Here is a 13,477-nt window from a genome sequence, read left to right on the forward strand (position 1 = left end):
GGTTCTTTAAACATGGAACCTCCCACCTGCACCCTGAAATGGTACAATTCAGGGAAAGTTTTATCACTTGGTTCTGTTAAACGCATCACAACCTCAATCAGCAGCATGTCCTCTCCAGAATGAGAGCCATCTGCACATCTATTTTTACCACTGGGAGAGAGATTCCCCTCCCCCACCCTGCCCCAGGAGGACAGCAAAGATGTAGATTTCATACATTTTAAGATTCTTTAATTCAACAATAGAACATTACATTCTCAGGTTGGAAATAAATTTGGATTAGGCGGGGGGGGGAAATAAATGATGATGATGAATACTTTTGTTTCAATACGATCTATACAAAAACATTTGCATTTCCCAGTTCGCTATTCTTTATTCAAGCAGAGTATTTGATTGCTAAAATCCTCTTTTCCAGTCTGTAGCACTTGCTAAAATTTTAAAAGGTCAGCAGAAATCTTATACAAAATAAGTTTAGGAAATTAAACATGAATTGTTTTTAAAATAATCATGCAGATATAAAAAAATATAGCAAGTGAGAGATTCAAACTTGTTTTCTTTTCTTTTCTTTTTTGCAATTTTGTCCTAGGGTCTCTAGCTTAATAAGAACAGAGAATGCATTTTTAAGGTCATTTCATACATAAACCTTTTGCCAACAGACAAATTCCTCAAGGCTTGTTCATAGGTTGCAGAGAGCACAGGTACAAGCTTTCTCTACACACTTGCAAGTCTTTGCGCGAAAGAGTGTGACTATCTGATATGCACAGCTCCACTATATGTGTAGACAGATACACAGACTGTACACTCCTTGAATGCAACATGTGAACACCCCTATAACAGTGTCCGCATCATTTTGCTGCATGGCTCAAAATATCAAACTGGAGAATGAACACAAGGAAATGATCAGAAAGTTGCCATTTGGTCCTGAGCCCCTTAAAAGGGAGCTCATATGCAATATTAACTGCATTTTGCCATTTCCGTTCATATTGCCTGCAAAAGGGGGGGGGTTCTGTACACATTCTGGGAGGAACCAGCTCCCAGTGAATTGTGGGGAAAGAGGGGAATTATACCATAAGAAACCTCAAAACCCAAGAAGTCACTCCTGCTAAACCATCCATAATTACCTGTGTGTGAAGAAAGGGAGATAGTTTTTCACACCTCACATCTTCCCTTCACATCTTGCGGCAGGAAATAAAGTGGGAGGGGGTGTTGAGGGACAGGAAAAGAAGGAGAAGAACAAAGGGAAGGGCAGCCTGGTATCTGCTCCCAGTGCCTCTCATAATAAGGCACATTTCAACTACAGGCAGCAGGTCAGCGCCCTCTGTCCATGGTGCCAGTCTTACCGTAGTGCTGGATCTTAAAAAGGAGCTGTGCTCATTTTGCTCCAGTGGAGGTCCATCATTCTAGAGCAACTGGGAGCTGTAAATTAATCACATCCCCAAGTGTCTCCTGACAAGACGAATGAAGTGGGTGGGTGGGGAAACTCCTGAGGCAGGGAATCCTGACCAAAGGCTGGCTCAGACAACAGCAGCCAATAACAAAATAACAAAACAACCAGCCAGCTACAGGTAATAGGTTATTACTCCCAGGTTTGTTGTTATTCCGCAGAGCAGAATGAGTTCTGAGATTGCTGCCTTGCAGGGGGTTGGACTGGATGCCCCTTGGGGTCCCTTCCAACTCTACAATTCTATTGTTCTATAACCAGGGGAGGGCGGGGTTCACCATAAACTAAAAATCCTTATCCAAGTTTGCAATCCTATGCTGCTTACTTGAAACTAAGCCCAGTGGAACCCACTGGGATACACTGGATGATCCTGTCCCGTTAATTTCATGTGCCTTTCTAGAATGCCCAGGATTTGCCTAGAGGTTTTAAGCTGACTCCTCAGTGATCAAACAATCTGCGCAAACCCCAGTCATGCCTGCTCAGAAGTCTTGAGTTCAAGGGGACCCGTTCCCAACTATGTGTGGGTAGGATTGCAGGCTTTGCTTGCCTCCTAGGACAGCTGGTCACCTCTTAAGGAACTCATCTCTGTTTCCCCTTTCCTGCTGCCGTACTACTGTAATGGCAAGCAACACGAATTAAGCACATAAAAAGCACAGATGGGCCGGGGGGGGGGGGGACAGAAGCAAAACTGTATTGAAAGTACTGTGGGGCAGGAGACAGAGCCAGTGCCTAGCAGAGTTATGTTTCAGCACCACAACCAGTATTTTTAGCTCCAAAACAGCTGGCAGAGCTCCTAATTGTTCCTTGGGAACTTCGCTCCATCCCATCACTGCAGGATATTCCACCTTAAAAAGAGGTCACATGGCAAAGTTAAACATGGATGTTAGACCACATCTCCCATCACCCCTGACCTTTGGGCCATGATGGGAGGTGGAGTCCAGCAACAACTGTAGACCACCGATTTTTCCCGCTCTGGTTTAGGGGACGTGGTGGTGGGCAGAGAAAGAAAAAGAAAGGCAGAACGGGATGTAAGTCAGAAGGGGTAAGGGAATCCTGAAAAAGATAATAGCATTAGAAAGGAAAGGCCCACAGAAGAGGGTCGAAAAGAGGAAAACAGAGCCCCTTATCTCCAAAGTCCTTTACATTTGTTTGTGGCATAGTCCAGCTTTTATCCCCGGAGCAGAGTCTCCTGGCTGTCAGGGCACTGCTTCTCCCGCTGCGCCTCTCCTCCTTTTCCCAGGTGGTTCTGGCTGTGGCCGGAGGAGTAGCTGGCCGACTTGTCCCCGCCAGATGCTGCCAAATGTCCTGGGCTGCAGCAGAGGACGGCAGCGCAGGCCTGCCGGAAGCGGGGGTCAAAGAAGGCATAGAGGAAAGGATTGAGGCAGCTGTTGATGTAGGCCAAGCAGCTGCTGTACGGGTGGAGGTTGCTGAGGAAGGCATGGAAGCCGCAAGACAAGGGCATCACCCCCCAGTCCATCAGCATGTAGATGGTCTTCACAAAGTGGAAGGGCAGCCAGCACACGGCGAAGGTGGCCACCAGGACGATGATGATGGTCAGCAAGCGCTTCCGCTTCCTCAGCCCTTCGGTGCGCTCCTTTCGGAAGTGGCCGGCGATGGTGCGGGCAATGAAGAAGTAGCAGGTCAGCATGATGGCAAAGGGAAGCACAAAGCCCAGAAGGGTGGAAGACAAGCCCAGACCTGCTTCCCAGACCTGTTCGGTCTCATCAGTGGCCACACTGGAGAAATTCATGTAGCACGTCACTTTGTCTGTCCCAGTGAAGATGGTTGTGCTCCGGAAGATCATGGCTGGCAAGGCTAGGAGGACTGCCATGGCCCAGAGGGTCAGGGTCACCAAAAGCCCACTGACCTTGGACCTCAGCTTGGCATTTGCAATGGGGCGGACGATGGCCAGGTAGCGGTCAAAGCTGAGCCCTGTGAGGCAGAAGACACTGGCGTACATGTTGACAAAGACCAGGTAGCTGCTGAGCTTGCAGGCAAATGAGCCAAAGGGCCAGTCGTAGTCCAGGATGACGTAGGTAGCCCAAAGCGGCAAGGTGACCACAAAGGTGAGGTCGGCCACTGCCAGGTTGGCAATGAACGTGTCTGCAGACCGCCGTTTCTCCTGGCCTCCGCGGAAAATGGTCCATAGTACCAGGCCGTTGCCGGTGGTGCCTAGGAAGAAAACCAGCAAGTAGATGGAGGGAATCAGGATCCTGGATGAACTCCAGTCCTCGTAGTCACACTCCAGAATGCCTGGGTAGCTGTCGGTATCGTTGCTGGACTCCATGCCTGCTCAAGAAGGAGAACGTGGAAGAAGCCTCTCTTCCGATCTTGTAGAATCCTTCACTAATCTGGATCCACTCCGTGCAAGTTCCTTCCTTAATGTGGAGGAAAAAGTTCCCGTGTCTCAGCTCATTTGCCTCTCCTGTGCCTCCTTATCTGCCTCCTAAAGCTGTGGCTTTAGGCAGATGTGGCCAGGGTCTTGCTCAGCCTGTGTGTCATCTCCTCACTCTCTCTCACACACACTCGGGAGGCTGCAGTTCCTTCCTTGGGATTTGTCTTAAAACCCAGGCAACCCAGCCCCCTTTCCCACCCCTCCCTTTGCTTTCACTCAACATCCTTATGTGAATTGGAGGACTTGACCCCCTGCAGTGCTGGGCAGCTCCATCTGTCATTTGTATCCACCCACTTGCAAACAAACCATACACATCCTCTCATCCTAAACTCTCCAGAGCAAAAAGAAAGAAAGGGGGGGGGAATGCAGCTTAAGTCCAACCAGAGATGCTGGTGGGTGCGGGTGGAGGGAAGGCTCACTGCCCCAGTTCACAAGCGCCTTGCTAACCTTGCTAATTTGTCTGTCAGTTTCATCACGAGCCTCTCTTGGTTTTAAGAGCAGTGCAACATGGAGCAAAAGTGTGCCCAAAGCCAAGAAAGCATCAACTGAAGTCAATCCTTCTAAGATGAAGTAATGCTGTATTTATTCTGAGTGGCATTTGTTCATGCAAATAGGTTTGGTGGGGTCGAGGGTAGTGTCACGAGTGAGCTTTGCAAAACCAATCTGAATTTTAAATAGGTTCTGCTGCTTGGTCCTTGGGAAGGATGGAGATAAGCTGAAGACAAAATGCAGGTGCTGCTTAGCCTTCCAGCAACATCTCAAGCCTAACTGCAGCTTATGTGATTGGTCCCAGAGATGAGAGAAAGAAGGCTTGGTGTGTGCAGAGTATACAGGGAGATGCGTTTCCAAGCTTTAAGGAGGGGTGAGATTTACAGGGGGCCCAAACATTTGAAGTGCGTCATTGATCTAGGACAGGCATAGGCAACCTTGGCTCTCCAGATGTTTTGGAACTACAACTCCCATGATCCCTGACCACTGGCCCTGTTAGCTAGGGATCATGGGAGTTGTAGTTTCAAAACATCTGGAGAGCCAAGGTTGCCTATGCCTGATCTAGGAATTCTCCCCCCACAGTCTAGGCCAGGGATAGGGAACCTGTGCTGGCCCATGTTGTTGGACTCAATCTCCCTGCCAGAATGACCAGAGGTTGGCCACCACTCCTCTGGACTAAGCAGATTAACCTGTTCTGCACCTCTGAAATCAATAATGGCACCTTTTTATTTATTTTTTTAAAAAAATAATCCAAATAGCTTTTTATAAAAACGTTGCTGCAATCTTGAATTAGAACTTTGAAATCCAGGTCGTTCCTATTTTTCCAAACAAAATAATTTACCTGAAATTGGCTGTAACTGATGTGGGCAGCAATCCGTGCCATCTCCGGCGTCAGTCATTTAATGCAGTAAAAGTTTTCCCGCAGCAACCACATAAGCTGTGAGTGGCATACATATGTTGCATGTGCTAGTAAGGAATCCAAAATGAAGTTTGTTAACTAAATGGTGACTCCAACCAGACACTACCCAGTAAGGTGATGTACAGGAGAAAGAACGATGGTTTCTATAGCCTGCTAACTCTCTTTCTAGTATGAGGCTGCAGAGTAAAATATTTGTAGGACCGCAAGTCTCATAAAATGGCAATGTCCTCATACTTAGGGTAAAAACCAAAAGAGAAATTCCATGTGTTGATTGGAAACAAACTGACTTACAAACCTTTGATTGAGATGAATACAAATGTGAAGAATCTGGAAGAGCTTTGAGAAAGAGTTGCAGATTCAGCCCATGAAATGGTACCTCTGACCTGGCTTGCCAAAAGGTCATATAAAAAGACTACTCTGAAAACTAATTTGAACCCAGGTCACAGGAGATCTCAGGACAAGACCAGACCCTCTTTGCTAATAGTCAACAGCAGCTACAATCAGTTTCTTTGAAGTATCTACAGTAGTGCCATTGCTTATTGGATTTTATCTGCATTCCCAAGAACATCTGGCTTATTGTACTAAAAATGGCTTATGTGCTGACCAGAATGCCATGCCTTATGGTCACGTATGGCTTTGGTGTTTGATCTCTCTCTGATCATTTTATCTGCTCTTTGTGTTTTGCTGGTCTGCCTGATAACTACTGATATCTGTCCTAGTCAGCCTCAGTTCTCTTATGTTTATAGTGCATGCGCTGTGATACCATCAGTATAACAAGACATCCTCTATGCTGTTCAGGCTTAAGTTTTCCTCTCTGAAATGCTGGACTTCTCAATTGCTTAAGAAAACTAGGAAAGAGGTGTACTTTGATCTAGTTAAATAGACCCAGAATGCTTACATTATCTTGACTGTGATTTGCCTACCTCCAAGGACTTCAGGGTGACGTACAGATCTTCTCCCCACCCACCTCCATTTTATTCTCACAACAATTCTGCAAGGTAGGGTACGGTGGCCAGTCTAAGGTGAGCATCATGGCTGAGTAGGGGATTTGAACTTTGGTCTTCCCAGTCTTAGTCCAACGAATGCAACACACTGCCTCTCTCATTGTTTCACTCTGGAAGGATTAACAACAGATATCTGCTCAGGTCTACAGCTGGGGAATTCAAAACAAGAAAGCATGTCTGGCTTAGTCAAGGGAGCAATTTCCCCAATTCATGCAAGCCATTTGTTGCAAAGTAGAAAGGCTGTGTGGTACTGATGTAGCAGGCCAGCTTTGATGATCATCAAATGATCAAATACCATTCTTGTTGTGGAAAACATTCAGTCTAAATCCTTTTGCCAATGGGTAGCCCATCTCATTCTCCTCTTCACATACCAGGGAATAAGCATGATGTCATGGTTAGTGGGAGATCCAAGTCTCCAGCTGCAATAATATTTAAAAGTTACTTAGCACCACTGATTCATGCACCTTTTTTTCAGTAATTCTGAAGCATGCAAGGTAGGTCAGAATCATTAGCCCTGTATGGCAGATGGCCAAGTGGCCGAGCCTATCAGTTTGCCTAAGGTTAACTAACTAGTGAGCAAAAGGTGACATTTGAACCAGAGACTTCCTGGTTCACTGTTCACGGCCCCCTTCCAACATTATCAAAATCACTAGATGAACTTGGGTATCAGTATTTCATGGTGTGATCCTATACTAGCATCAAAAGAAGTCCCATTGAGCGCAATGAAGCTTATTCCCAGGTAAGTGGGTACAGTGATTGTAGATCACTAGGTGGCCCTTGGGAACATCATCATTTCTAGGAAACATGTCCACTTCATGTGAGGAACTAGCCAAAAACGTCAAGCCTCTCTTTTGCCTCATTTGAACTGAGAACACAATTTAGAATAAACCTTGGTATGTGTGCTTCATGAGCTAAGATCTACGATTCTATGGTAGGCAAGCTGTATATTGTGAAAGCTCATCAAGGAACTGCGAGGTTCTTCAGAAATGCTAAGCCATTAGGGGTTGTTTCACCCATGAATGAATTTCCATGGAGGAAATTATGGAACTCTCATATGGAGCGGGTCACATGTGACAAACGCATGGGCTTGCAGATGTACACACAACCAAATTCATTGTGCAGTAAAGCCAGTTTAGGTGATAAAGCCCTCAATATCATGTTTTAAAACACACAGGCAACTAACTAATAGCACTGTCTTCCCACAACTTGGTGCCTTCCCAAAGTTTGGGACTACAACCACCAGCCCCAGTCAGCAGGAGCATTTTGTTTTAAGTGGCACATAGATCATATCAGGGTAGCCTGTCTCTTGATGAAAAGCACATTGATCCCACTGGTACTGGATCTATACGGCTTCCATATTGCATAAGAATATAGGTGCCCGCTGGTCAGACAGAGGGTTTATATAATCTAGCATCCCATTTTCCACAGTGGCCAATCAAATGCCTCTGTGAAGCCCCCAAGCAAGACATGAGTGCAACAGCCATCTCCCATTCATGCCCTCCATATTAAGCTCTAAATGTGTTCTACATAAAGTCTACTATCTGCTATGCTCCATCACCAGCCGCAAGGTTAAAAAAAAATTGAGAGATTTCGTGTTCCAGCATTTCTCAGAGTAACTCCATACAATCAAACGGACTTTATCTCCTGAAATTCAGAGGCCACTACTAGTCAGGGCATGTCTTGGGAGTCAAGGAGGCTGGAGGAAGAGATGCGCAGGTGAAAACAATCCCATCCTATTTTAAAGAGGTTAAAGATGTGTCATAATCACGTCTGACGCTTGAGCTATTCAAAGAGACAGTGGAATGGACCTTGACTTCAGTTCCTGTACCAGAAACAGGATTATTCTGAGAGTCCTACAAACAGCATTTTTTTCACCTCTAAATTGCTATTTCAAGCCTGTGATAAACAGGTAGGGTAGAACAGCAATTTGATCAGGAAAGAGCAGTTTTGTAAAGGTGCCAAAATTTCAGAAACCTCCTGAGTCATTACCACTTTACAGTCTATTCAGCAGATCTTTCTTTATCTTTCTGTTCAACACCCAATTGTTTAATTTTAAAAACACAATAACTTCAGCTAAAAAATAGAATATGACTGAATTCTCAAAGCACTTTACATATATGTTATGTGAAAAATCCTCAAAACAGCTATTTAGGCCAGCAATGAGGAACCCGGCTGTGGCCCTCCAGAATGTTGTTGGAATAAAATTCCCATCATTCCTGATCACTACACCAAGTGGAGCTGATGGGAGATGAAATCTAAAAACGTCTGGGCAATCACTGGTTCCTCACCCCAGCATGGCACATCTTTCTTCCCACCTCCAAGATTAAAAAGCATCTTGGGGGGTTGAAATATACTCGGAGTCGAGAGTGAATTTCATGCTCTTTATTCAGCTTGTAGTAGCAAAAGGAGAAGAAGAGAAGAATGGCTCTTTCCCCAAAACATCTGCTTATATACATTATGTACACAATGGGCCGTGCGTGATTGGCTACTTCAGGGCTACATTTGCAGGCCAATCAGGTTGTGGGTTCACTTCTGCCAGCAGCCTGATTGGCTGCTCCTGCCGGCCAATCAGGTTGTGGATTCACTTCCACCTGGAGCTGGATTGGGTGGCTCCTGTAGACCAATCAGACTGCTGCATTCTGGATCCTATTGTTCTAGGATTCAGCTCAGTACAAAACAGGGGTGATATTTTGAGCTGAGAAATTGCCAGAATAAAAATGGTTAAGCACCCTTTCACCTGTCTTTCTCACACCCCACCTTGTAGCCTGCCCAGACCAAGTTTGGCTTTTTTTAAAATAATAATAAATGGAGAGGGCTAAAACTATTGCTGCCATATCACGTGTAGTTTGGAGCTGACTGTTGGAAGACCCAGGAAGGACATCTTCACATATTGGATTCACTCCCACTAGCCATGATGGCAATGTTCTACCTTGACTAATGGAGTTTCTGAATACCAGTTGCTGGAAACCACAGAGAATGCTATTGTGCTCACATCCTACTTGCAGGCATCTGGTTGGTGAGAATAGGATGCTAGACTAGATGGGCCACTGGCCTGATTCTGCAGGGCTTTCCTTATGTTCTTATGTAAGGGCTGGTCCACACTTCTGTTTGCCCCATGTTTTTCTTTTGTCCCACCACTTTCCCTAAGAAAACCTGCTGTTTTTACTACTCAATCAGATCAAATATCCATTGGATTTCCTGCAAATTGACATTTGTTTTGATTCAATTGTAAACATTGGGTTTTCCAGGGGAAAGCGGCAAGAGAAAGGAAAAACCTTTCAGACCCATGCCTAGAAATCATGGGACAAATGGAAGGAAACAAACGGAAGTGTGAAGAGAGCGAGGGGCTTGATTAAGGTCACCTAGAGAGTTTGTGGCAAAGTGCAAGATTGGTCCTGCTTCATCTAGCTCAGTCTCATAGTACTGCACGTACTCCCAGACTCTGAAATATCTTTCAAATTAAGTCGATGGATGGGAGTGGGAGCTTTTCTAGGAAAACAAAAGGTGTGCATGATGTGACTTTATCATCACTATTTAATATGGGTCTGGTATTGACACGATGTTAGATGTTAGACAGCTTTGGGGAAAGCAACTCGTATTTTAAATTGCAAATTCCAGCCAGGTCTAGTCTAGAAACTGGCATTACAAATCAAGCTCGGAGAGGGAGGATTGTGAATTCGAGAGTAGACAGATGAAAGAGTAGGGAGCAGACACAGCAAAAAGGGGTTAGACGCGACTATGCAATAAATAAACTCAGAGAGCAGCATCTCCAGCCTCTGGTGTTCCCTTTGATTCCATGCTGCCCAATCTCTCCAGCCATGCCCTGGTCAATTACCTTATTATTTCATACAAGCAAGTACGTCCAAATAACTGCCCCCTGTTTTCCTCAGAAGAGGGGAGGAACTAGAAATACCTGGGGGTATCATATTCACCTGTCTAAAGCAGCCTTCTCCAACATGACGCCCCCAGGCATTTTGGACCACAATTGTTAGCAGCAGCAGCAGCCACCATAGCCAATGTCGAGGGATGGTGGGAATAAGTGTTTGGTTCAACAACATCAAGGGAGGGCGGTACCTGGTTGGGGGAAGGCTGGTCCATAAATAAATGCAAAGGAAGATTCAACTTCTAAGAGTCTTACCCTCATACCATTAAAGCACCAAGAATCCTGGAAACTCAAATTTACTCCTCGTAGGGCTACAGCCCGCAGCACCCTTAGCAAAACATAGTTCCCAGGATTCCATGGGGGAAGCCATTGGGCTTTAAATGACAGCCAGTGTGATGTAGAATCATAGAATCATAGAGTTGGAAGAGACCACAAGGGCCATCCAGTCCAACTCCCTGCCAAGCAGGAAACACCATCAAAGCATTCTTGACATATGCCTGTCAAGCCTCTGCTTAAAGACCTCCAAAGAAGGAGACTCCACCATGCTCCTTGGTAGCAAATTCCACTGCCGAACAGCTCTTACTGTCAGGAAGTTCTTCCTAATGTTTAGGTGGAATCTTCTTTCTTGAAGTTTGAATCCATTGCTCCGTAGCGGTTCAAGTCCCCACTCAGCCATGAAGCCATTTGGGGAGCCTGGGGCCAGTCCCCCCAGTCTCACCTACCACCTGTCCACTACCTTGAACTCTTTGGAATAAATAGAAATGTATGTTGTGTCAAAGAAATATCTTTCTTCGATTGCTGTCCGTGTTTTGATGTGCTGGGCTAGGCTAGTGAGCCAACAAACAAGCATGTCCTAACTGGCACAGAGGTACGCCAACCCGTTTAGCTGGCACGCTCCCTTCTCTGCAGCCAGACCTGGAAAAGTCAGCCAGGCTGCTTTCGACCGATTGAGATGTGTAGCAACAGCTGGAGGGGTCTCCCTCCAAAGCTCCGGCTGCCACTCGCCTGTCTATTTCCGTCACTTTTCCCTCAGTGCTGCAAGCGCGCCTGGATGTTGGGAGAAGATGCCTGGCTGAGATTGGGGGGGAGGAAATGGAAGGGAGACAGGAAGGAAAGGACAGGAGAGCTGGGCCAGCTTACAGTAAGCAAAGTATTTATAGCTTGTCTCACTGTAACAATGAGGGGATGTGAGCAGTGGAGAATCTCTGCTTGGATGCAGATCAACTTAAGGAGGCAACAGAACTCGTCTCTTTCCTCCCACCCAGAGCTGAATGACTATCCACTGTAGGCATTGCAGCACAAGTAAGTAAATCAGGCCCCGAGACCATTATCCTTGGAGTGCCATAGACCTTCTCGGCACAACAGATAGAATAATAGAATTTCATAGAATCATAGAGTTGGAAGGGACCCCAAGGGTCATCCAGTCCAGCCCCCTGCAATGCAGGAATCTCAGCCGAAGCATCCAGAATGGGAAGTGAAATTCCAATGGTATGTGGTCTTGCTATTGTGAGGGGAGGCAGCACTTGATGCTTTGCACTCCCGAGCACAGGTGAGGATTTGTGCACAGCCCTCAAAAACTGAGAAACTGAACTCTTCCCTATTTTGCCACTTTACGTTCTCCACTAGATTTCTATAGTGTAGTCTCTAAATAATTTTGAAAGCTAGATGAAAAGGGTCTCAACTTAGCATAGGCAAGGGAAGCTTGCTGCTTCTCATCAGCCATTTTGCACACAAAAATCATTCAGCAGTTATGACTCTGATGCAACAGTCATCGTCCACCAGGAATGAGGAAGCATTGACCTTCCGGATGTTGTCGGACTGCAGTTCCCATCATCCCTGACCACTGACCATGCTGGCTGGGGTTGATGGGAGCTGGAGTCCGACAACAGTGTAAGATTATCTACAACATAATCATAATGTAAATGAATGTGCTAAGTGTTCTTTAGTGTAGCGTAGCCTTGTGGGCAGGAAAGGAAAAAATCATCTCAACATGCAATTCCAAGCTTTTCCTCCCTGCCAGTTTAACAAGCAAGTTTTAATTTTGCACTGTGGATTAAACCACAGAGCCTTGGGCTTGCCGAGCAAAAGGTTGGCGGTTCGAATCCCCGCGACGGGGTGAGCTCCCGTTGCTCGGTCCCGGGTCCTGCCAACCTAGCAGTTCGAAAGGACATCAAGTGCAAGTAGATAAATAGGTACCACTCTGGTGGGAAGGTAAACGGCATTTCCGTGCGCTGCTCTGGTTCTCCAGAAGTGGCTTAGTCATGCTGGCCACATGACCCGGAAGCTGTCTGTGGACAAATGCCTGCTCCCTCGGCCTATACAGCAAGATGAGCGTGCAACCCCAGAGTCGTCTGCGACTGGACCTAATGGTCAGGGGTCCCTTTACCTTTAAAACAAATTTAAGCACAATTGTATGTTTATGTCCACATGAAGCGGGAGGGGAGAATGAAACACGATCAAATGATGCTGATTAGAAATTGTTTTTTAATTGTTTGCTTTTATTAGCACAGACATGGTTTTTCGTTTGAGTGCTCTTCTGCAAATATTTCAGTAATTAAATATAATAGCCAAAAGAAGAGTTTTAAAAATGCAGCTAGCACAGTGCTGACCAGAAACATAATAGTGACAATGTGTGGGGGATATATATGTGTGGTCTTGAGCTTGCACATTTCATGACACTGCACGTATAAAAATTGAGCTCTTAACACACTTTTGTTCCATTCTTTCAACAAAAAAACCAGATTTTCTGCTGTTGGGCAGGGGGAGGGGAGAACACGGAGAGGAGGGAACACAGGACTATGATTTAATGGCATCGTATAAAATACCCTGTAAAGAGTGGGTGAGTAAAGTGTGACAATTGCAAAGCAACAGTGGGCTTGACAGCATCCAAGTCACAAATCCACACTGAAATGAGACAAATGCCATGACATCACACCACATCTCTCTCCTCTTCACCCCCCCACTCCCTGCCAAACACATAACACATACTTTACACAGAACAAATACTGAAAATGCGGAATGTTTGTGCAGGCTGAAAGCTGGCAAGATTTAGGAGCATCTGCAACATCTGTGATGATGGGGAAAGCAGGTCAACATTCTCAGGCATTTTCATGCTTACCCAGGTCTTTTCAAAAGATGGCAAGGGGGGAGAAAGTGAAGTATTCAAAATATTTTTCAAGCTTTATTAAGGCAATAACATTCATTTAAAAATGCGGCAATTTAAGACTTAACACTCGTTTTTCTGAAACCCTTGCATCTAACCATATCCATAAGCAAGAATACTGGAAATTTATATAAATTTGAATTTTTGAAAACATATTTGAGTTAGTCATGTGCTTTCCCCCCAAAT

The 13,477-nt window shown here is 45.6% G+C and overlaps 1 protein-coding gene across 1 annotated transcript; it reads right to left on the reverse strand.

Annotated features, from left to right (window-relative positions):
• Positions 1–211: 211 nt before the first annotated feature.
• Positions 212–4,770, reverse strand: APLNR (apelin receptor). The gene has a single exon (XM_035125130.3). It carries the CDS (start codon positions 3,723–3,725, stop codon positions 2,607–2,609), a length of 1,119 nt encoding a protein of 372 aa, XP_034981021.1. The 5' UTR covers positions 3,726–4,770; the 3' UTR covers positions 212–2,606.
• Between the last annotated feature and the right edge of the window lie 8,707 nt (positions 4,771–13,477).

This window comes from Zootoca vivipara, chromosome 1 (assembly GCF_965207765.1).
Source record: "Zootoca vivipara chromosome 1, rZooViv2.hap1.1, whole genome shotgun sequence".
NCBI lineage: Eukaryota > Metazoa > Chordata > Lepidosauria > Squamata > Lacertidae > Zootoca > Zootoca vivipara.